Below are 22,762 nucleotides of genomic sequence, written 5' to 3'. Positions count from 1 at the left end.
TTAATACCCGACTTGAATCCTTGATTCTGGCTACTGGGGTAACAGCAACCATTCCCCTACAATAAGCCGAGCAGAATTGACTTCAAACGCAGCCCCTGACGCCTCACAGGTATCTCAGCGGCAAAGCCTTCCAAATAACTACTCGTCTAGGCATGAAGCCAAGCTTCATCACTTCACGTAAATGCAATCTCAGTTTACGTGCCATCAATAATAGCTTTCCACCCAGCCTCACCATCTCAACTCACAATTCACAATCACTCTCCAATAGCACACCCCTCCGTCACGCGAAGCTAAACAGGTATTCAGAGCATAGATATCATATCTGTCGAATATACAGTCTACAAACATGACTCCATCTATGAGCGAGCGAGCCCACCCGCCCGATGCAAATTCAACGACCAAAAAAAGACCCAGAAAACCCGGTATATGATACAGTATCCACCTCCTTTTCTCGTTGCCCCCTAATATACGGAGGAGGCATCGTCAAGCCCATCCAGCCCAGCAGCACAACCGCGATTCCGCAACACACGCGCAAAGTGGCCCATCCCTCATCCCCCATCCCCATTCTCTCGACCCACAATAACACCCCCCCACCACCCTACACGACGACCTCCCCGACATCCACAACATTCGGCTTCCACTCCACCCCACCAACCCCGCCCTCCACAGCCGACGGCACCACGACATCCAGCGGCCGATACAAATACCATGCCTTCAACGCAGCGGCAGCGGCCCTGACCCTCGCCTCATCCAGACTCGCGCCCGCGCCCTCCCCCAACTTATCCCCGCCGCTATACACAGCAACGACGAACACGGGATGCCGACTCAGCCGCCCGGTCTCGGACACCAGCCGCGCGACGGGCGGCTCGAACCCCTCGCGCGCGCACAGGCGCGAGAGGTCGCGGGTGGGGGTGCGGAAGTCGAAGAGGGACGCGAGGCCGAGCGAGCGGGAGAGGACGTGGGCGGCGCAGAAGCGGTGGGCGCGCAGGCGGCCGGCGTGGAGATAGAGGGCGCCCAGCAGCGCCTTTACGAAGCTCTCGGCTGCTGCTTCGAGCGGGACGGCGGCGGCGGCGGGGCCTCCGGGGGTGGGTTTCGGGGCGCCGAGTTGGTCGTCGTGGATGATGCGCGAGGCGGTGCCACGGCGCCAGTTGGAGCGGGTATTGGGGCGGGAGTTGGGGGAGGGGGGTGAGGAGGAGGAGGGAGGGGGCCGGTACGGGGATCCCGCGGGCAGGCGGCGGAATTGCAGCAGGCCTGGGTCGAGCTCGCCCCCCGGCTCGGCGGCGGCTTCGACGCCCCATTCGCGCGCGATGGTCGCGAGCGCCGTGGGGCCGATGTAGGCGGAGATGGCGGCGTACAGCACGCTGACGGGCAGCCGTGGGTAGTGGCAGAGGAGGTGCTCGGTGGTGTAGTAGCCCAGCAGGTTGGCGCCGAGGCGGGCGAGCGCGGCGTTGTTGAAGGCGGGGTCCGGGTCTGCGGATGGGTGGACGAGGGCCCGGGCGAGGGTTTGGAGGGGGAGTCGCGGCGGGAGGGAGAGGCGTGCGTGCAGGGCGGAGAGTTTGGCTGAGGTGAGGGCCGCGGAGGAGGGGGGGGAGGGGAGCGATTCGAGGGGTGGAGGGGCGGTTTGGGGGGACTCGTCCGAGGCTGAGAGGTTGTCGAATGGCTGAGGGGGAGGGCTATTGGTGGCGAGCGTCGATTGCCGGCGGTGGTTATGAGGTTGTTGGAGGTGTCGGTGGTGGTGGAGAGGTTGAGAGGCACATGCGAGCCGTGGTCGTGCTCGGGGGAAGGGGAATTGGGACCCCCATCTTTGTATAGGTATTCGCTTCATCAATGGCTGTGTAGAGGAAGCAAAGAGAAGGGTGGCAGGTTGAGGGGAGCGAATGGGTGGTGGACGTGGTGTCGTGTGTCTTTGGATCTCCCAAATTTTTGGAGCTCCAGTCGGTGCCAAGAGGTTCTGTATTTTTGATAATGTCAGCCGTAATTAATCCCGGCAACTTCGACATCGCGGCTTCAACACCACCATTAAAAGGGCTGCGACAGCTATCCAAACATCCACTCTTTCGCAATGGGCCAAGTCAGCCCCGAATCGCATGCCCCGGTTGGAGACTTGAAGAAGGGCGCTGCGGTCGCGCACAGTTCAGGGGGGAAGATCCCGTACGCTCGATCTTCACTTCATTCTGACCTGCCATCCGAATGCTAATCCTGAGGATGTCTCCAGATATCCGAAGCATGTTTGGTCACCGGCAGGAGGCTGGTACTCACAGCCCGCGAATTGGAAAGCGAACACGGCGATCATGGGCGGAGTCATCCTCGGCATAGCGGCACTTGTATTCAGCGTGAGCGCCGAGAGAGAGGAGCGGACAAAGTTCCCAGAGCCGGGCAGATTTTTCCCAAGTCGATAGTGAGTGGATATTCATAACCGCAGGTGTCCTGGGTGGAATTTGCTAACAAATCGTAGCTGGAGCAGGCAAATCAGGGAGCATGAGCGGGCGGCGAAGGAATCGTAATTCCATCATCCAGCAAGCGACAATTGGGATCCTTGTTGTGTATGCTGGTTGCACTCAAGGCTGTACATACTTATCCAGCCTCTGTCTGAATTCTAGAAGCCGTTCTTGTACACGTACACCATTCCATGTTTCTCCGTCCGGGCTTTGGGCTAGCTTCGGCATACCCACTTGCTCGATAGCAAAGCTGGCAGCAATTGACCCCCATATCGCTGCTTCCTCAATGTTCTGAAGGCCGGGACTTGAGCCGCCCTTGACTAACCCTATAGCTAAACCTCCAAGAAAACCATTGCCGCCACCAGTGGGATCAACCACCATTTCTGCTGATTGATGATATGCAGGCATCCATCTCCGGATATGCCGGTCTGCCACAATGCACCCGTCTTTTCCGGCCCTCACAACAACAGCTCCTACACCATCGACGCCTATGCCACTTCGAACCCATTGATTACTTAACTCTTCCACTAGGCGGTAATCGACATGGCCATCTGCATCTGCCGACCGACCGAAGAAAGCAGCTAACTCTGAATGATTGGGACTGACAACGTCAATATACTTAAGAGCCTCATAACAGTTGTCAAGCTCTTCGAGTGCGCATAAATCGGGCACTGGTTCCCAGATAAATAAAGGGTGGGGGCCAGATCCTGTTTCAGGCCATTGGCCTCTCAATGTAAGTATGTTCTTGACTAGGTCAATACAGCGGGTGGGAGAACAAATCAAATGAAATGATTTAGACCAAAGAAGTTTCTGATCTAGTGCACTATGATCGAGTCGGAGCTTTGGCGTTGTGTATCGGAATGCTGCAGGTAGTAAGTATATTAAAGCGGAAATAAGCTAAGGACTAATGTATACCTCTGTGCTCATTCTTCCCATACCCGTTCCATCCTCTAGTAGTCAATCTGTGAGGTGTTTCACGTAGCAAGCATCCCGTGTCCCATTGAGCAATGGTCTCGCGAAGCTCCGGCGGAAAGTCAGAGCCACAGTCCACAATCCAGCCCACAGAGTGCGAAGCTGGTGGCGGCGAGAAGATGCGAGCTCCCAAGGCTGAATATGCTCCAGCACCACCGAGAACATTTGTCACAGGCGGTGTTGGAGGCAGAAATTCGATGTCATCTAGGTAAATTAGCTATTAGGGTGTGGAAAGGAGAGTAACTTTATATATAAAACATGTACCGATAATGAACATGCCCAGGGTGCAGAAATCAACGCGAGATGTGTCGCCTTCCTCCATAGTGTCCGGTGTCATGGCTAATGTAGATGGAGCTGACAGCGCAGTCACCGTTGGTGGGCCTGATGGCTGATGTTCCTCTTGGCCGTGCGTAGGCGAGTCTGAGATGCGGGAGAGAGCTACCACCATCCGTTACACGCTCCACGTAGATAATTTCTACCCACACTCTCATCAACCCGCATGCTTGCACGAGCCTCATTCTGACTCCGCCACCATCCGTCATTCCCCTTTGGCTATTGATTTCTTCGAGAAGCTGCCGAGAGCTGCCGCGCCCGCCCGCCAGCAAGCCCTGTTGCACTACCAGCTGGCTCCCTTGCATACCCACCTTTTCCCCGCATAATGGCGACGACAAACAACATGAACAATCTGACCACTCTTATAAAACGGTTGGTTCCTCGCCCTCCCGCCACTCCTTTACCAATACTCGTCCGTCAACATGGAAGACGCCAGAACCCATCGTCTCTCAGGACCAGTACAAGTCCAAGACTCCATACTAACTACCTTGATATCTAGACTTGAGGCCGCCACCTCCCGTCTCGAAGACATCGCTTTGTCATCAGTCGGCCTCGAGGCTTCAACTGCAAATGGAAGCTCCTCAGCCCAAGGCACGGGTTCGATACCGAGCGCTCCCCCGATGCCAGGCCTGGCTTCTGTTCCTGCCTCAAAGCCTACAATAATACTACCTCGTTCAATTGAGGCATATGACATCCTTCTCAATACAGAGCTCAATGCTTGGGTGGAACTTAGTAGCAAATTGGGCGGGGTCATTGATGGGCAGGTAAGCCATATTATATTCTGCTAAGCTTCAGCTATGTGGCGCAAATTCTGATTTGCCATGACTTTCAGGCGAAAGCTGTATTGCAGGCCTTTTTCGCACAACGGCAATTCCTCCTCGTCACGACAAAAGCAAAAAAACCAGACATGTCATCCTCTGTCTACATAGACACCTTGAAAGACCTCGAACAAGCTATGGAAAAGGTGGACAATGTAAGGCAGTCGAACCGGGAGCCTGCCTTAAAGGATCCTCTATCATTAGTAGCAGACGGCGTTGGAGCTCTTGCTTGGATAACCGTGGAATCAAACCCAAAGCCAGCAGATTACGTTGCGGAGCTGTTCGGCGGTGCACAGATGTTTGGCAATAAAGTGCTGAAGGAGTATAAGGAGAAGTAGGCATCTCCAAACCCTCTTCACCGGATTATCACTAATACTTCTACCCAGACCCGACCGAACCAACGTCGAATGGGTTCAAGCCTTCTACAAGCTCTTCAAGTCCCTTGCTACCTACATAAAAGAATACCACACCAATGGCGTCGCCTGGAATAAGGAAGGAATCGACGCTGGTGAGGCGCTGAAACAAGTCAAATCTTCCCCTGCCGGCGTAACCACCAACGGCTCTGCCGCACCCCCTCCCTCCGCAGCAGGCGCACCACCACCACCACCTCCTCCTCCTCCTCCACCAATGCCGCAAGCCTCAAAGCCACAGGCTGCAGATATGGGAGCTGTTTTCAACGAACTTAACCGGGGCGAGGCGGTGACTGCAGGATTGAAAAAGGTGGATCCAAGTCAGATGACACATAAGAACCCGTCATTACGTGCCAACGCACCGGTACCCACACGCAGCGATAGCACAGGGTCAATTGGGCGAAGCAAAAGCCCCGCACCGCCAGGTAAGAAGCCGAAGCCGGAAAGCATGCGGACGAAGAAACCGCCGAGGAAAGAACTGGATGGTAATAAGTGGATAATTGTAAGCAGTAACCTTACCTCTACCCCCGCTCTTTACCTCCATTCCCCGCTATACTTCCAAATCCGGCGGGAAACGTTTTCACTGACGGTAATTGGGATAGGACAACTTCGATTCGCCTGGCGACATTGTCGAAATCGAAGCCACACTAACCCATGCGATCCTCATTTCCCGCTGCAAGAGCACCACGATCCGCATTGTAGGCAAAGCAAACGCCATCTCGGTCGACAACAGCGCCCGCACATCCCTCATCATCGACTCGCTCGTCAGTTCTGTAGACGTCATCAAATGCCCTAATTTCGCCCTCCAGGTCTTCGGCTCCCTACCCACAGTCCTGCTTGACCAAGTTGATTCGGCCCAGATCTACCTGTCAAAGGACAGCACAAACACGGAAATCTTCACCAGCAAGTGCACGAGTATCAACATCAACTTGCCGCCGAAAGACGAGGATGGCGATTATGCCGAGTGCCCGATCCCGGAGCAGTTCAGGAGTTACATCAAGGACGGACAGCTGGTCAGCGAGATCGTGGAGCACGCTGGATAGAGCAGAGAAGGCGCGTCAGTCGAGAAGCGGGAGTGTGAGATACCACGAGCTGTGTTTGTTTCATGGTAGACTTTTTTGGGCGTGGGGGCGACGCAAGTCAGCATTGGATGGAGCGCGGTGGGATGTAATCTGACTGGCCAGAGACACAACTTTTTGTACTACAAGTTTGTATAGAAATATCCTTTCTTCTTCGGCCCTTTTTCGATAATCGCGAGGTGTTGTCGTTGCGTCTTTTACAACCCGTAAGCGGCTTCTTGAACCCACCCCTTTTTTTCTACTCTCTCCAATTCCAATTTCTTCCCCTCATAACCCCCAAATCCCCGCCCCCAACGCTTCCCAGAACCGCCCGCCCTCCAAATCCAATCCGGTCCGCTCTACCCGCTCTCCCAGTCAGCGTACTCGCGCTCAGGTTACTAGGCGAGAGTGGTGCCGTTGGCCGCGTCTCCGCGCCTTGGTATCAGCCGCCGCGCTTCCTCAAAACTAAACATAGCGAGGAAGGTAGGAAGGGGATGGTGGTAGCAGGAGGAGTATGAGGAGGATGTGCGGGATTTGAGGGGGGGTATGTGAGGTGTTTAGCGGTTTTAAGGGGTGGGGTGGGGTTCGGATTGGGGATGGGGGATGGGATTCCTCACGGCTCGTTAGCCACGCCCACCACCCCCGCCTGGCAGTGCGTGTCCTAGGAGCAGTAGAACCACGGCGGGGCGGTGCTCGTGACGCGGACTTCGAACGTCGTGGGAGCGGGCGCGGTGGCGTTGGTTGCGGGCACGAAGGGCGAGCTGAAGCCGCCGGCGAGAGGCGTACAGGGGGAGAAGACTCCTTGCACGACGTTGTGCAGGCCTGGGTAGAAGAGGAAGAGGAGCGTGGCGCCGGCGGAGGCGGTGGTTATGGGGGTTGAAGGTGAGGCCTTCGAGGCCTACGGTGATGTTGTGTTGGAAGGCGAAGGTGCGAGGGGTCAGGAGGGCAAGGATGGTTAGTGGAGTGCCGGTGGGAGGCATTGTAAGCTGTGTTAGAGGGAGTTGGAGGCATCGAGATGTTTTGGTGAGATTTGGAGTGTTTAAAGGGGGTGGAGAGCTCTGAAATGGACATGGTAATCGTCGCTGTGTGATTTATTTGATCGCGGCGGGATTGATTGATGCGGATTGGGAAAGGTAGGTAAGTTAACCAGGTACGCAAGGCGTTGTTCATATTTCCCGGTCGTGTCTAGAAGTTAACCGTAAGTGGGCAGCTGCCATATAGTGCTATCGGGAGGGCTGAGGGTGGGAGATTTAGGTTGGGATGTAATCTCTGTCAGCACTGTTCATTTTGTGTTGTCCTCGAACCGGGACTATGCAGTAGTGGGAAGGTATCACGAACCGCAGGATCAGTAGAAAGAGTGGATATGGGCAATGGGATAAGAGAAAGCGGTTGAAAGTCATGAAAAGCTAGGAAAGGAAATCCTCCATGAACATAGCATATTAAGCAACGTCTTTCTAGGTTCTTGAGATAGCCACAAATTCTTAGCATTCATGGTCAGGGGGCTAAAGTATTACCGCAGGTATGCAGTGCTTGTTGACGCCAAATCTAGCTTGGGATGTGCTGTGTTCCTGGCTGTGCTATCAAGCCTTCTCCGTGGCGTTTAATCATCCCGCTAGATTTCCTACCTATACCCTCTCAAGCCAGCCTCATGATTGGCTTCAAGCTGTTTAGAAAGGCTATAGATGAAATAGAGTTCCAAAGTGGTACCGATTTGGTGGGGTAGGTAACCGAGTTCTATCCCTTGGCCCGTCAATTCGCGTCCAACGGTTATCGATAAGAACTAGCCAATCAATCGTACTGGATTTAACACCTATACTAGGGGGTGTAGGGCTTTGGTTTTGTAGTAATTTAATATACGCGCCTGGTTTTAGGAGTTAAGTCGCTCGATATAAAGTTACTAGCACTTATCTTTCCTGCGGAACTGTATTTTGCATTGTGGTAGGTAGGTGCACGCGTTGTTTCGAAACTGGTGTTCGCGCACGGACCGCTTACTCGTTGGACGCTGACGGGCCAAGGGATAGGTCCGATTATCCAGCATCAGAGCAATGGATGCAATAAAAAGACTAGTGTCAAGCATTTAGGAATTAACTCTTAGAGGAGCAAAAAGTAAAACACAAAGACATACAGCAGCAGGTATTCGCTAGTGGTCACCCACCTAACTACTAATCTGCCGGTTAATGGTTTAAGTACAGGGGAGCGGACGGGACCCTCTGCTTTCCATTACCTATGGCCGTATGTGATAGACGTGTGTTGATTTACTTTATATATACTCAATGCATATCCATAAGATTTACCGCTCCGCTTTGCTCTACTTCTTTTTTCGCTACAAGTTCGTCTTATGCTGGCTCAGAAATGATGACTATGCAGTAGTTTACTTTCCCATTATGTTTCCGTTAATATTCTAGCGACGCTATCTCTAAATCTTGGCCTTAACTCATGCCATGAACCAGCAATTAATTGGGTTGTTACCGGGTGTTACTCGTGAGGACTTTACGTATTAGATTTTATGTTATGTCAGAGTCTATATGTAGTGGGCCAAATACATCAACCGTAACTAAATTAGGCTTCAGACAGACCCCTCGTTCTCACCCTGAATGATATGCATAATCCTTCTACATTGAAAGGGGAATATAGTAGTAGCGCAGTTGAAGCGCTTTTTTTTCTTATAGCAAGAAAACACTTTCATGTACAGGATGATTGTACAGCAATACTACCCTTGAATATCCGTGAGCTCATTCACTTTTGAATACGGCTGTATAAATCCATCACTTCTTACATATAAATGTATCAATGACGCAGAGAATCATTCCGCAGCATTGATACTTAAACTCCGAACATCCTAGTCCCTATTCTATCCTACCAATATTCACCAGACGTTCTGCGCCAGTCCGCAACCTGGTGTCAAAGGGGGTATCCTAAACTAATTCATCCCGGGTATCTCTGAAATAAAAAATCCGCACAAGGCAAAAATGCCCATGCAGCATGAACCCCTAAAATAAAAAAAATCTAGACTGTAATGGCGATTAATAAATGCTTTTGGCGTCTCATATGCAGATGGAGTAAAGTGCACCGCCGATGTGGAAAATTACGACAAACTAACTTCAAAGCCGACGACTGGCTAATGGGGGAGACTGGAGCGGTGGGCCGTTAATTATACATTGTCGAACCGCGGGTGGGAGAACGCTGGTCTTTATCGCCGTCAAACCATTTGTTGATGGCGCCAAGGAGCATCTTTAGGATATTCCCATCTGCGGGCTCTGTATCAACGATATCCCTAGGTAACTATCAGATACGAATCACAATACATCTCGGTTATGGCTTACCATTTAAGGTTAAACTCCTCCTTTAAGCCATCATCAAGATGCTCCAATCGAGCTCTTCCGTCCCGGTTATTTCCAAAATAAATGAATTCAATCCCAACCTGATATTGGTCACTCATATCAAGATCCCTTACTAATTGTGCAATACACTCTTCAGTGTCCCTTGGAGGCTGCCAGTTCCCATCCGTAAGTATATAGAGGCTCATTGGTCGGCGGGATGAAGTCCCTAGGAAGGACTTCCGCCTAAGATTCTTTTTATAGTCACTGAAAATATCGTGGATGCGTGGATATAAATCGGAGAGGCCAGTAGCCTTGTCTGTAGCCTTGCGTGGTCGTGCTGCGTTTACAAGTTCGGTGCTGCTTGACCCGGAGAACCTGCCCGCTTTCATCGTAAAATATAGCTCAAGCTTATTTGGATCCTTCTCTTTGGTGATATAAGCCAACACTTCCAAAACCCGCAATACTTGAGGCCAGTATTGCCTCATGGACGGTGAGTTATCAATAATGAAGACCTAACTACCATTAGTTGTCTCACCCAAAGCAGATGGTACTTTATACATACATGGTCTCGACGATTTAGCCTCTCTAGAACATTCTCAGCGCACAATTCCTCCTTGGAGCGCCCCCGACGCTGTTGTCTCCATTTGTATGCATCATCAAACGATATATATGGCAAGTCGGGTAACTTCTCTTTAGCCTGCACAGGGCTGCCACGTGAGACGTCATTGGCGCGACTAACTTCGGATCCTTGAGGGCTTTGTTTAATCACAACCTTGCCTTTGTTATGGTCACTAACATTGGAATCCACCATCGAAGACACTGTGCTGTAGCTGTTTTTGAATGGACTTGCAGGGGTGGCCTGAATAGTGGGCGAGTAAACGCTTGAAGATACGGGAGAGCTTGACGGAATTCTGGACGCGTTGGTTTGGTATGTAAAACCCCCTCCGACGTTGGCAAAATTATTTGGCGAGTCGCTCATAGCTCGTTTGCGGTCTGCATAAGACAGTAGAGGTTTCCCACGATTCTTCATACTGCTGCCAGTGGCATTAATTTGGGATGAGCCGAACGCGCTCGAAAATTGTTCGTCATGGCCTCGCAAATATCTTGAGCTCTCAAGAATAGTGCTCGATCCCCGATTTTCCGTAGCTTCAGACTCTGTCCTCGGGTTCGATACCCCCCGATAGTGAGGACTCAGTATAGCAGAGCCATCATCGAAAGATTGGTGATACATTTCTTCCTCGAACCCAGTAATCGCATCTGGACTTTCGCTTTGGGGCTCCTCCGTGATCCGAAGGCCATACTCCATATATCCTGTCGGGGAACTGAACTCGCCAGAACCAAGTTCACCTCGGGATTGTGATTGAACCACTGGTCTACTCCTCGGCGTCCTCGGGGGATGTCGAGGTGCAGGAAGGCTTTGAGCTCGAATTGGACTTGATGCTTCCGCTTTTCCTGAATCGTGGAGCTTATGTGAGATTTGGTGCTTCTGAGACTTCTTGAAAGTATCCTCCATCATGTCCACAAGTTCAAAAGCTGTAGGCCGAACCTGAACTTTCTTCAACATTCGCTGTACCAATTCCAAGACCCCATCAGTAATATTATCTGATCGAGGGAGATCTTCAAGCAGCATGTCATGGGTCCGAATCACAACGTCAAGCACCTCTGTACCGTCATGAAAGCAACCCAAATCTGTGAAGTCTGGATCCCTTTCTTCCATCTCTCCACGACGTTCGCGACGATAATTGTCAAGCCCAGTCTTTCCGCGGACAAGCCACACGGCAGCCTCACTTAGTAAGCAGCCGAGGGACCAGATGTCGACTTTTTGCGTCACTTTTAAGCGGCTTTTGGCTTGAAATGCATTGCTTCGGTAGCATTCCGGAGCTCCTGCAAAAGGTTATTTGACTATACAATTTACACAATGAGGTATAATTACCATATGTTCGAGTACCTCTTGAGTCGCGGTCTTCCGCATCATCCCCGGCAATCTTAAAATGACTAAGTCCAAGGTCGGCTAATTTGAACTCGCACTCAAATTCCAGCTGGTCGCCTCGTGTCGACACCAATATATTCTCTGGCTTCACATCTTGATGCCACCTGCCACTGTTAGATATGGTGCCTACAACTGTTTTAGCCAGGAAAAGCTTACCCATAGAATATTTCAGGATCACCCGGATCCGCAGCTTCTACCTCGTGTATTCGACTCAAAGCCTTTGTGAGTTGTAAGATGCTTTTCCAGAATTTACGAATATCCGGCCCATTCGAAGGTCGCTCGGTGGTCTGGAAGTATTGCTCCAAGGTACCTTTGTCTGCATACTCCAGAATCAAGCTATAAGCACCGCAATGCTTAAAGCTGCCATAAAACTGTATCACGCTCCTTGTAGATCGTTGCGTTTTCCGCAAATGTATGAATGCGTCCAGCTCCTTTCTATAACGAATTTCCGCATCGTGTGTATTGTAGGTTTTCAAAACATATACGTGGGCGAATTTGTTATTTCCCTACTATCACTATTAGTTAATTGAACATAAGACGATGCGATATCGTTGGAATGCCTTTTTTTGATCGCTTTCCCCAATCAAGCGATCATAGCAAGGATGCAATCTGATCTTGTAAGTGACTGAGCTACCACCGCGACCAAGCTCTTCCTTCTCAACGATAGGTAAGATGCAGCCGTCATTCAACGCCCATATATGGTGCTTCCTGCAAGAAAATGTAGGGGCGCAGAACATCCACTGCCGCCTAGAGAATGTATTGAAGAAGTCCGAGTCGCTCGTCTGTGGGAATGTTGGAGGGCATGTCTCGAATGGCAGCTTCTTATCTGAAAGGCTATCGTGCTGGAGGAACCACTCGATGAGCTCCCCACGATCTAGACTTAGAAGGATAGCAAAATTCTTGAGGTAGCCCTTTAGTATGACATCGGCGCTGTGATGTCGAATGCCTAACGCTCGCAAAATCTTGACGATTGTTTCTTTCTTCAGGTAGTGCTGGAGGTCGGATTTAGGCACGAATCGGCAGTCAGAATCGGTCGCTTCAGTCGTAAGACAGCCACTGCCTAGCACGCGGGTATCTTTGAGCCAGTTGTGGTACTCTATGAGAGCATGGTTGTGATCAGCTTGCGGTTTGCGGGGTCTGTGTACGGCTTCTGACTCAGACATGGTGCGCTCGCAGACACCCTCAGCCAATGTAAGCTCGGACAGCAAAAGACAGGCGAGACGAGGGGGATGGACATATATACGGAGGGATCTTGGGTATTGAACATGAGATTGAAGACAAAGTGCGCGAGAGGAGTTCGACTTCAGCTGCCTAGGGCTAGCAGGGCAAGGCCAGGCCGTTAACAACCATCGAGCAACCACCGAGCAGTGGCGCACGGCTGAGCCAACCCACATCGAGTACCCGCTAGTCGGTGAAGAAACGCCTCGATCGGCTCTGACCTCTGCGAACTAATGCAGTCGATCACTGCCCCTCTCAACCTTCCTGTGTTTCCATGGTATGGCGCATGCTCTAAGTATGCGTAAAGAACATGTCAGATTGACTCGCTTTCGAGGGGGAGCTCAAGTGGGTACGTACCTGAATCCGTGGTTGTATCCGTGCTCATACGCGAGCGATCACAAAAGAAGCAATCTGCTGAGTGGACATCCACCACAGCTACACATGACAGCCCCCCATATCACAGTATTCTCGTAGGATAGACGTAAAACTGTCTGTCCATCTCCTTCCAGTTCCGGAACCAGTGTTTCCAAACTTCTTCCAGTAGTGTACCATCGTATCACAGTAAATCATGATGCTGCTGGCACCTGGTCATTACCAACCACTGTTGCGACGGACACCGTGCTGTTCTAGGTCTCACATAAACTCAAGGTGTCGAGGCGTATTCAGACGATTTTTTGGTGGAAAGTACTCTTTTTGCGGGTTCGATGATTCTAGAGAGCGGAGCGGCGAGCCGTCATCACTATAAAGGTAGCGTTATACGGCCGTGACGTCAAATTTGCCGTTCATAGTAGAATAGCCGTTAAGGGGAGGGTACAGAATAAAGCACGAGTTGCGCGCGTAACGCTAGCTTTGAGTGTGACTCTTGAAAAGAGATAATAGAATGGGAGGAATGTGAAATACATAAACTCAAAAATACGCCAATAACCGAAGTGAAGAAAAAGCACCACTATTTTAACTTTTTTATCCAATCCTAAAAACGAAGCTAGGATCTTCGTCAAGGCTGGCGGCTAGGGAAATGCTTTACCACTGGATAAACGTGAGTGAGCTTCGCCATTCTCCCTTATCTCAGCACACCCACCCAGCAGCCGCCAGTAAGGAGGCTAGTCCAGTATATACTTGAGCTCTTTCTCTAGTTAGCTCTAGAGGAATTGCTGTGCCGTATTTAGGGTATTCTAGCTGTGCTTGAGTCCGCAGGCTCTCGATGAGCGAGAATTGAGAGGATGTAAGCATACCTCTGGACGAATATCATCGGGGTCTTCGACGGCGTGCTACCACACAAGAAACTGAATATGCGATCAGTGCCAGCCTTATGCACGCAATTGCTTAAATACAACGTTTCTTCCATCACGAATGGCATTAGGCATTGAAGGAAGAACAATAATAGTTGCAGGACGGCGATTTGTGGGGACTAGCGGTGGACCAAGTTACACCAAACCAGATTCGGCTGGTCACGCAAAGCTTGAAATAAGTGACACCGCATCTCCACGTATTACAGTACTCTTACACTTCATGACGAAATATTGAACAGGGTATAAGTATCGGAAAGTAAAAAGATTTTTGAAACAACGTTTTACACGGTCTCGGGCCGAAGCGAATGAAATGGATAAGAGGGTATCTTGAGCGAAAATCTTCCCCATCTTGATTTGTCCTTATTGTTTTCAAGCTTGAAATACATCCACGCTGATACGAAAGTCAATGCCATCAATGGCAGGCAAATAGCTAGAAATAGATGAAGAGCCTTAGACTCTACTAATTTCGTGTCGCTGTCGAATTGGAACACACTGGTGCTCATAAGAGTCTACAGCCATCAGACATTAGAGTAGCCGAGAATAGGCATGGCCCTACGTTACTTACTGATACGAATGTTCCTGGAAGGAAAAATAACGTGACAATAGTGACAATTCGCATCGATACTGTCTCCCTCTCGGTTTTGATGGCAATGTCGTTCATCTGCTCAGTTAATGCCTCCATCTTTTCTGCGGACATTTGTGCCTTTTGAGTGAGATCCTTATTGGTCTCCATATTCCGGTGCTCAAATATACTGTAAAGCTAAGTTATGTTAATAATGCCATCCGCTATGAATGAGTGAAGGGCTTACCAAGCTTTTCCTGTCTGCCGCGAGTTGCAGAAGCATCTCAATGCGAGATTGCTGCATCCGCAAGTCACTTATTACACCTGTTACACGTCTCCGAAACCGAGTCACGTCCCCTTTGCAATTCTTCCTCAGATCGTCTGGGAAATCTTCTGAATTCGATAGAGACTGATAGTATTCAACTAGTTCAAGAAGGATATTTGCGTTCATCCTCAGGATCAGCAATGCTTCGTTTGCCTTTTCTTCATCAAACTGAAGCTGCTGGAGATCCTTGAAGGTATAGTCTTCGGGATCGATTGCCGCGATTTGCGGATTAAATGCTGGTATATGCATTGACGTCGGAGTAGTTTGTGGTGGTATAGTTGCGGATCTTCCGGGCTTGAGCGATCCAGTCACATGCCGCACGAGACGTTGCAGTGGGATCCCCCCTGATGCCAAAGTAGATGATTGGCGTTGTATTGGGCCTGTTGGTAGTGCTGTTGCTATTCGTTGTGGTCCCGAAAGAGGAGCAGTAGATATTCTGCTCACTGGAGCAAGGAGCGTATCTTCAGTTCTTTCCTGAAGCCTATCTTCTAATGAATTAATGTACCATCGCCAATTCTCGCGGGCCCAGTCGCACAACATCAAATGCACCCCGAAAGTTGATGCGAAGGAACGGCTGAGGTTTTCAAATGATACTAGTTCGGGAGAATTGCTAGATTCCTTGATCCGCTTTTTCATCATCTGATTGGCCTTGATAATAAACCAAACAGCTCGACCAGATTCCATATCGAAAGAATGGTAGAGTGCAGTCTGTCTGATTGTCCATTCCTCATTACCAGTTTTTGAAGGCTCTACTGATTTTAGAGAATAGCACAGCTGCAGGGTGCGGCCTGAACGGCCAAGATCTGGAAGTGCTAGACCTCGATCAACCTCATCTAGACGTGTCTCGTGTCGAAAACCTGTGGAATGGAAATCTTTTTGATATTTTTGTTGTCCAAAAGGGAAGAGGAAATCTAAGAACGCAGGCATAACTTGGTGATACGTCAATGCGCAGAGAAGCATAGCTCTCGTCGTGTTGAGTTGTTCACGGGAATGTGGAGCGTGTATGAATCTTGATTTCTTAGCTCGAATACCCTTTCTGGGGGTCAAAAATAGTCGTTTCGACGTACATGAACCGGGATTTCGCGTCTTTAATTGTAGGAGATTGTAGAAAATGGAGCCTTCCCTTCATCTCATCTATACTTTTTACCCGAAAATGTGCGAGTCCTGGTGACACAAAGTTAGCGGGGAGGAGGCAGAGAGACTCTCATTTACCTGTCGCGGCTTCTACAAACTCGGAGATGTCAACAGCCGGTTTTGCGGAGGTCGTTCCATCGCAAAAGAGCTGCTTGTCTTTTTCATCGAGCCTTTTAACGTATTCGATGAGATAATGACGGTATGTTTCAGGAAAGACGATGTTTTGCGGATAATGCGAGAATGTCTCACAGGATTGACGAAACCTTTCTGATAGGTCCATGCTGCTCGAAAAACCACTATAGTTTACAGCAATGGAGATGGTTTCCTCAAATCGAGCATGTACTACAGGTGAGACGGCAATGCTGTACTTTTAGGGCCAGAGAATGGTGCACTGCCCAGAGGCAAAGCAGGACCGGCTCACCGGAACGCCCCAGTGGCGGTGACTTTTGAAGGCATGAAACGCGAGCTAACAGTATTTTCACGTGATATGGATTGAGATGTTCATGCGAATAGGACTCAAAACGTGACGTTCGCATTGCCCGCGTTGCAAGTTCACCTGAGACAAAAACAATTATTCACGCTACGTAAACCCTTTTGATACCTCGCCTGCCTTGGCGAGTTCTCGCTTCGAACACAGCCCCTCGAAGTGACCCCGCAATCTTTGAAATTTCAGCTGCTGCGCACTTGCGGCAAGGCGCCTTTCCAAGAACCCTATTCGTCATCGGAATCCGGTATTCGAAGCCTCATCAGCTCCTCTTCCTCGGCCTAATGTTCTGTTAGCTCAGTGAACTATGTATTGGTTAATGGGGGATATCCTACAGTGGTTAGGCTCCTAGGGATGTTGAAAATGTATTTGTCTTGTTCGAACTGTAGATCACAGTGTGTGAGTATTTTGCGAAATCAGTTTGAATTGTTCTGCGAACCTTGACGTCAAAATCCTGCTCGCTGTAACTGCCATCCTCCCAGTCGCCGAACTTATCTTCAAGGAACTTAATCACAACTTGCTTTTCAAGGCGGTAACCTGGAAAATTGCTTGATATCCAACCCGCAGGTCTGGTAGAAGCCATGAATACGCGAGATCGCGCTAGTCTCGGGAAAGGTGGACAATGTGACAAGCTTGGGGGCGAATATTTGTCGTGTCGGAACAGCCGCAGGGCGTTTTGTCCGTGCTTTAATAATGATGATAAGCAGTTGAGCCTCAATAACCTTTTGGGGCTGCGCTTGTGCCGGTTCCGCTAGCGTCACTGCCTTGTTTTGTTTAGAACCTCCTGATTGGTAATGTACTCCGGGGATGGGTCCTCCTGCAAGACAGCAAGCTCGATGAAACTATTGGTTAATTTCTGTCTAAGGCTGCGTTCGTGCACAGACCTCCACACTCACGGACCAGTGAAGATCTGTTAGCTTTTACAGTACTTCTCATGTGAAAGTAGCAAAGTCTTCTGTAGGCCTTAGGGCGAGTGTACACGGAGCAGTGAGCCTGAATATGCTAAAAGGCTTCATCTAATTTTGGTTGAATATGTTTCGCCCGGTCATAAGCTGTCCGCCTACATTCAGGTATCTGTGCCTTATCGAAGGACTATGGTGGCAATCTCAACGGACCACAGCGTACTGCAGAGCCATGAGAAGAATCAGGTAGTACCCGGGGTTATGTACGCAATCCCTAACTGGTACTATCAGCATCTCTCAATATTCCACGCCTCGTTCGTAGCGGCTATTGTCGACCGTCGAGGTACCACCTTATGACTCACCACCCTGTTTCTTGCCATCGTATGTCTTACTACCCATTTCTATTACCTATTCATTACTTATTACCGACTGAGTGGCAATATCGGCCTAGTGGCAATTGAGTAATAGTTACAAATCGTCGTTGGCGTCGTCGTTAGTCTTTTACCCCTATATTAGGATAAGGGGGGGGGGATATCAAAGTAACTAAGCTCTTCTCTCTCTCTTAAAAAGTTATTCTGTATAAAGAGAGGAAAAGAGGCGCTTTTTCTATTTCTAGATAGAATAGAAATAGCTATTAGAAAGTAGTTAATAGTAGATAATAGAGAGTAGAAGGATAAAAATTAATTATGAATGGAATAGGGATAGGCATTAGGGTTTCTTAATTTCTTATAGTCTTTTCTACTATTTTTTTGCAACCTAATAGTTGTCAATAGCATAGTATTTTACTAGGGAGTAGTAAACCCCTAGTTTAGAAGGTTACAAACTACTAAGATAGTATTTATATATATAGAACTATAGCGCTGTATCCTAGACTATATTCGTAGTATTATACGTAGTATAATATTATATATATATATATATATATAAGGCACTCCCTATTATAGGTACTCTCTTCTATTATAGGTACTTATTAATATTATAGGTAGATTATATAAAGCATTACCCTTAATAATACTAGGAGCCTTACTGCCTCCGCTTAAGATTCCTATCCTACTACCTAGGGAGGCCTATTAAGGGAGACTGGGATATAAAAACTGTTGGTAAGGGCGGGGTACTTGGGCAGTCTCTTTAAGCTCGGCGACGTGTCACGTGACAGCGCGCGGGCCATCGTGTAGATACCTTCTCAGGGCCTTCAAGCCCCTGAGATTCTTCTTCATAGAGCATCATATGTATCATTTCCATCAGCCTGCTCAGCGTCTGACAAAAACTACCTAATATATAACTACCTGGCCCGCGGCCAGGCCCGAAACTGGCCTTATCTAGCCAGTTAATGTAGACGTGCCCTAGGCGTATAATAGGATACTCTTGGGCTTACACTAGCTCTAAGGTCGCAAAGGGAACGCGGCGAGGGCGTAAGGAACCTCTACTTATAAGAACTTGTTAAGGTTACAGAATTATACGAAACTTATCAAGGCCCTAAGGCCACCGCGAAGGACTCGTTAAGGCCCCTACCTAGAGAACTTATTAAGGCCCCTCTACGAAGGCCTATCTGGTATCTGGTACACCTAGGTGACTTAGAAGAGGGTCTTAATAGGCATAGTGCGCGCGACCTGGACGACAGCGGCAGCGACAGTGTCGACCTAAATTGGACTTGCTTACTATTTTTCAGCTGCTTACTCTCGTATATCTTACCACTCAGCTGCTTACCCTTGTATGTCTTACTACCTACCACTATGTATATATAGTCTCTTTTTCGTCATAGATCAATCTATATACGAGTCCGTTCGACAGACAGCGACGTGGCGGCGACGTGACGGTGACTAGACGGCTTAATGAGGTGGAAATACGGGCAAAGCTCTAGGAGCGGAAACACAGGCTAGCTTCGACGGCCCTATGGCGTTCGACTTACAGCCGACTTATAGGCGACTCACAGGAGGGTCTTAATAGGCGTAGTGCACGCAACCTAATATATATAGGGGAGGCTATAGGGGAAATATAGGCTAGTTAGACAAGGACTTAATGGTTAAAGATATAGGCTAGCTTATAAAAGGGGGGGATATAAGCTTAGTTAGTAAAATAGGGTAAAGTAGATCGCCTAGTGGGACTTAATTTATAGCCTATTCTATAAGATATAGTCGGCCTATGATAGGGAGACCTTTATAGATAATATAAAATAGGAACTAGTAATATATAGAGTATTACGCCCCTATAGACGAGTAGGAACACTTAAATGTAAATATTAATATAATTTATAAACTTTATGTGAAAATAGGGCTTGATAAATATTAAGGTCATGCAACGTGTTATGAAGAGGCTCCAGTTAACTTAAGCAGCCGCACCACCGCCTCATGCCCTCCTAAAGCCGCCCAGTGCAGCGCCGTCTTTCCATCATTATTCTTCGCGCCGACGTCCGCGCCGCGGTCGAGCAGCAGCCGCACAACCGCCTCGTGCCCTCTTGAAGCTGCCGAACACAGCGCTGTCCCTCCATCATCCTCCGCGTCGACGTCTGCGCCGTGATTGAGTAGCAGCCGCACCACCGCCTCGTGCCCTTCTGAAGCTGCCGAACGCAGCGCCGTCCATCTATAGTCCGCGTTGACGTCTGCGCCGCGGTCGAGCAGCAGCCGCACTACCGCCCCGTTGCCCCCCCAAGCCACCCAGTACAGCGCTGTCCTTCCACGATCATCTTTCGCGTTGACGTCCGCGCCGCGGTCGAGCAGTAGCTGCACCACTGCCTTGCGCTCTTTTGAAGCTGAGTAGTACGAAACAGTCGAGCACAGCGCCGTTCCTCTATACCCATCCCCCATGTTAATGTGCGCGCCGCGGTCGAGGAGCAGCCGCACAACCGCCTCGTGCCCTCCTGAAGCTGCCGAGTGCAGTGCTGTCTGTCCATCACCATCCCTCGCGTTGACGTCCGCGCCGCAGTCGAGCAGCAGCCGCACTACTGCCTCGTGCCCTTCTAAAGCTGCCAAGTGCAGAACCGTCATTCTATTATCCTCCTCCGCGTTGACGTTCGCGCCGCAGTCGAGCAGCAGCTGTACCACTGCCTTGTGCCCTTCTGAAGCCGCCGAGTGCAGCGCCATCCCTCTATCCCCATCCCCCGCGTTAACGTCCGCGCCGCAGTCGAGCAGCAGCTGCACCACTGCCTTGTGCCCTTTTGAAGCCGCCGAGTGCAGCGCCGTTCCTCTATACCCATCTTCCGCGTTAACGTCCGCGCCGCAGTCGAGCAGCAGCCGCACCACTGCCTTGTGCCCTTCTGAAGCCGCCGAGTGCAGCGCCGTCTCTGTATACCCATCCCCAGCGTTAACGTCCGCGCCGCGGTCGAGCAGCAGCCGCACAACCGCCTCGTGCCCTCCTGAAGCTGCCGTGTGCAGCGCCATCCATCCATTATTGTTCTTCGCGTTGACGTCCGCACCGTGGTCGAGCAGCAGCCGCACTACCGCCTCGTACCCTCCCGAAGCTGCTAAACTTAGTGGCCTCTGGTCATTTGCTTCCTTGTTTGCTTCCTTGTTTGCGAACTTGCGGAACCTAGGTATCCAAGTCTTCATACTCAGCAGCGCTTGAACCCATGGAGCAATTCCGAACTGACAAGCTATATGCAGTAACGGCAAAGCAGGTTCACTCCGCATTCGTTCAATTTTCAGGTAGGTTTCCCACCAATTCTTCCGTAGACTAGACTCCTTTTGGAAGAAGGACTTCGAGGGGTCGAAGAGCTCCGCGGCGAGTGTAGAAGAGCACCTTGCGTGCTCTGGCCAGTGAAGCGCTGCGTACTTTAATAGTGGGGATTTCCCCGCCCAAGACTCATTACCAACGCCCGGAAGCGCATGTTGCGTAATGCTATGCTCAATGCAATCGATACAAGTCCGTGCTAGTTCTAGGTGCGCTTCCTCTGGTTTTATGCGATATTCTTCTAGAACTAGATTGCTATCGGCCTCCTCTCGCAGCAGATAGTCCCTAGTCGACTGATGGACAAGACTAACTTCGTGCCCCTGTACCTTGAGGAGAGGCCCGCACAAAGCAATATGGTCTCGAGCGGCATGCTCCGCAGTAATTAGAGCAGAGGATTGGGTGCCGATAGCAGCTGCTAGCTCTTCCAGTGTTAGAGGACGAACAGCCATTGTAACCCAATGTAAGATTAGAGAACTAGTAAGTCTGCGGTTGGGGTCAATCTGGAGCAACATTCGGCTGTACATTGCAGGCAGTCCGCTTGGAAGAGCCCGTAGGGCCTCTAGCACTTCGCTACATGTCCTCTTTTGGGAGAGCTCGTTCATTACGAAGCCAACCCATAGAAAGGTTCCTTCGGAACGCTCTAGAAGGGCTTTCTGAACAGTCGCGCGTAACTCCTTAAAGCCTTCTATTCGTAGTAGTTCTTGGACTCTAATAGAGATGAATCGTTCAATGTCATTAGCGACCAGGCCGTCGTTGTCAGGATCAAGCTTAACTTGTGCACAGCTGTGTAGACTAGAGATATCTCGGCTGACGATCACCAGCTTGAATGCTTTATCAGTCGGTTGTGGGGTCTCTGGAGAAAATAAATCGATAATCTTTGGTACTAGTAGTCTTACTGTATCTTGATCGCATTCGTCAAGACCGTCGAGCACACAGAAGACTATACCAAGGTCGGGATCTTGGATGAGCTTTCTAAAAATGATCCAGAGGGTCCCGGGAGACGACAGTGTCAGTTGGGCCTTTTCCTGAGTCTCGAAGTACGGTAAAACATGCTTGGCCAACTTTCGACGCTTCGTCACGATCTGGTGCACTAGTCCCCTAAGGACAGCGACTGCGGTGTTGCGTTTCTCGTCTTGATGGCTGCAGAAGTAGAACAGTAGCTCTGTGTCCTTTGCCTCCTTCGAAATTCTTTCTAGCTCTTCGGTAAGGAAGATGGAGAGCATTGTCTTCCCCTTGCCAGGGCCGCCGGATATCCAGAGAAGGTGCGTACCACCCTCCAGCCAGGATTGGTAGGTGGCATTGTCTCTGACCCATTCGCAGGTACTAGCGACCCTCTTCCCTTTCGTGCTTATGAGGTTCTCTCGGTCGGTTTCGTGGTCAGTGAGGAAGAGGGCGTTAAGACAGGCGCTAACTTCTTTCTCGAACGTTTCTATCGGAGCACACCTGTTAGTAGCCGCCAATGCCGAGCGGGAGACGGATTAAGGGGCTTAGTAGACTAATTTTGGCGGTCTTTAGCACCTGCAAAGTGTATAGATCCGAGATTTATGCCCGTAAAGGACTGCGCGCCGTCCCTTGCGGAGATGCCGCTGATGTTGAGTTGGCGGGGTAGCGAACCGCTTGACATAGCCTCAAGCAGTCTGATCCTTGGTGGGGTGTGGAGCATCTAGCTGCAACGCTTCTTCAAAGTCGCAGATTCCTCGCATCTCTTCAAGTCGGCAGAGGAGGCGTCGCGTTCCCTCGCGCAGTGGCAGAGTGCTAGATATCTTCTTGGGGCCTTCGAGCCCCTAAGCTTCTTCCATATAGAGCATCATATGTATCATTCCATCAGCCTGCTCAGTGCCCT

The 22,762-nt window shown here is 50.1% G+C and overlaps 8 protein-coding genes across 8 annotated transcripts; 2 read left to right on the top strand and 6 right to left on the bottom strand.

The window, feature by feature from the left end:
* Window positions 1–230: 230 nt before the first annotated feature.
* K441DRAFT_652199 (mitochondrial 54S ribosomal protein mL44) lies at window positions 231–1,901 on the bottom strand. Its single transcript, XM_067647330.1, has one exon. It carries the CDS (start codon window positions 1,823–1,825, stop codon window positions 599–601), a length of 1,227 nt encoding a protein of 408 aa, XP_067509419.1. The 5' UTR covers window positions 1,826–1,901; the 3' UTR covers window positions 231–598.
* Window positions 1,902–2,216: 315 nt separating this feature from the next.
* On the top strand, window positions 2,217–2,486 carry K441DRAFT_453349 (uncharacterized protein; the record flags this gene model as incomplete). Its single annotated transcript, XM_067641715.1, has 2 exons — window positions 2,217–2,398; window positions 2,456–2,486. Coding segments are annotated over 2 exons (213 nt in total), but the record flags the coding sequence as incomplete, so codon positions are not given.
* Window positions 2,487–2,558: 72 nt separating this feature from the next.
* On the bottom strand, window positions 2,559–3,732 carry K441DRAFT_535816 (PfkB family carbohydrate kinase-like protein; the record flags this gene model as incomplete). The annotated part of the gene is made up of 3 exons (XM_067642391.1): window positions 2,559–3,301; window positions 3,354–3,614; window positions 3,675–3,732. 3 exons carry the CDS (start codon window positions 3,730–3,732, stop codon window positions 2,559–2,561), a joined length of 1,062 nt encoding a protein of 353 aa, XP_067509417.1.
* A 433-nt stretch (window positions 3,733–4,165) lies between these two features.
* Window positions 4,166–6,014, top strand: K441DRAFT_537527 (adenylyl cyclase-associated protein; the record flags this gene model as incomplete). Its single annotated transcript, XM_067642486.1, has 4 exons — window positions 4,166–4,507; window positions 4,576–4,895; window positions 4,948–5,473; window positions 5,574–6,014. The coding sequence occupies 4 exons, from the start codon at window positions 4,166–4,168 to the stop codon at window positions 6,012–6,014; spliced, it is 1,629 nt and encodes a 542-aa protein (XP_067509416.1).
* A 3,162-nt stretch (window positions 6,015–9,176) lies between these two features.
* Window positions 9,177–12,502, bottom strand: K441DRAFT_673414 (kinase-like protein; the record flags this gene model as incomplete). Its single annotated transcript, XM_067650646.1, has 6 exons — window positions 9,177–9,303; window positions 9,353–9,861; window positions 9,912–11,233; window positions 11,283–11,443; window positions 11,496–11,845; window positions 11,879–12,502. The coding sequence occupies 6 exons, from the start codon at window positions 12,500–12,502 to the stop codon at window positions 9,177–9,179; spliced, it is 3,093 nt and encodes a 1,030-aa protein (XP_067509415.1).
* Window positions 12,503–14,127: 1,625 nt separating this feature from the next.
* On the bottom strand, window positions 14,128–15,693 carry K441DRAFT_536832 (uncharacterized protein; the record flags this gene model as incomplete). The annotated part of the gene is made up of 3 exons (XM_067642438.1): window positions 14,128–14,355; window positions 14,412–14,606; window positions 14,656–15,693. 3 exons carry the CDS (start codon window positions 15,691–15,693, stop codon window positions 14,128–14,130), a joined length of 1,461 nt encoding a protein of 486 aa, XP_067509414.1.
* Window positions 15,694–20,387: 4,694 nt separating this feature from the next.
* Window positions 20,388–20,603, bottom strand: K441DRAFT_459112 (ankyrin; the record flags this gene model as incomplete). Its single annotated transcript, XM_067641761.1, has 1 exon — window positions 20,388–20,603. A coding segment is annotated over one exon (216 nt), but the record flags the coding sequence as incomplete, so codon positions are not given.
* Window positions 20,604–20,987: 384 nt separating this feature from the next.
* K441DRAFT_440748 (uncharacterized protein) lies at window positions 20,988–22,349 on the bottom strand (the record flags this gene model as incomplete). The annotated part of the gene is made up of 1 exon (XM_067641673.1): window positions 20,988–22,349. A coding segment is annotated over one exon (1,362 nt), but the record flags the coding sequence as incomplete, so codon positions are not given.
* Window positions 22,350–22,762: the final 413 nt, after the last annotated feature.

The sequence above is a fragment of the Cenococcum geophilum genome (assembly GCF_001692895.1).
Source record: "Cenococcum geophilum 1.58 unplaced genomic scaffold K441scaffold_3, whole genome shotgun sequence".
NCBI lineage: Eukaryota > Fungi > Ascomycota > Dothideomycetes > Gloniales > Gloniaceae > Cenococcum > Cenococcum geophilum.
The sequence above is the reverse complement of the archived record's forward strand: the minus strand, read 5'-3'. Positions and strand labels throughout refer to the sequence as shown.

What these genes read in the sequence shown, in the direction of transcription:
- K441DRAFT_652199 (XM_067647330.1), bottom strand. Translation starts at nt 1,825, where the DNA reads ATGAAGCGAATACCTATACAAAGATGGGGGTCCCAATTCCCCTTCCCC.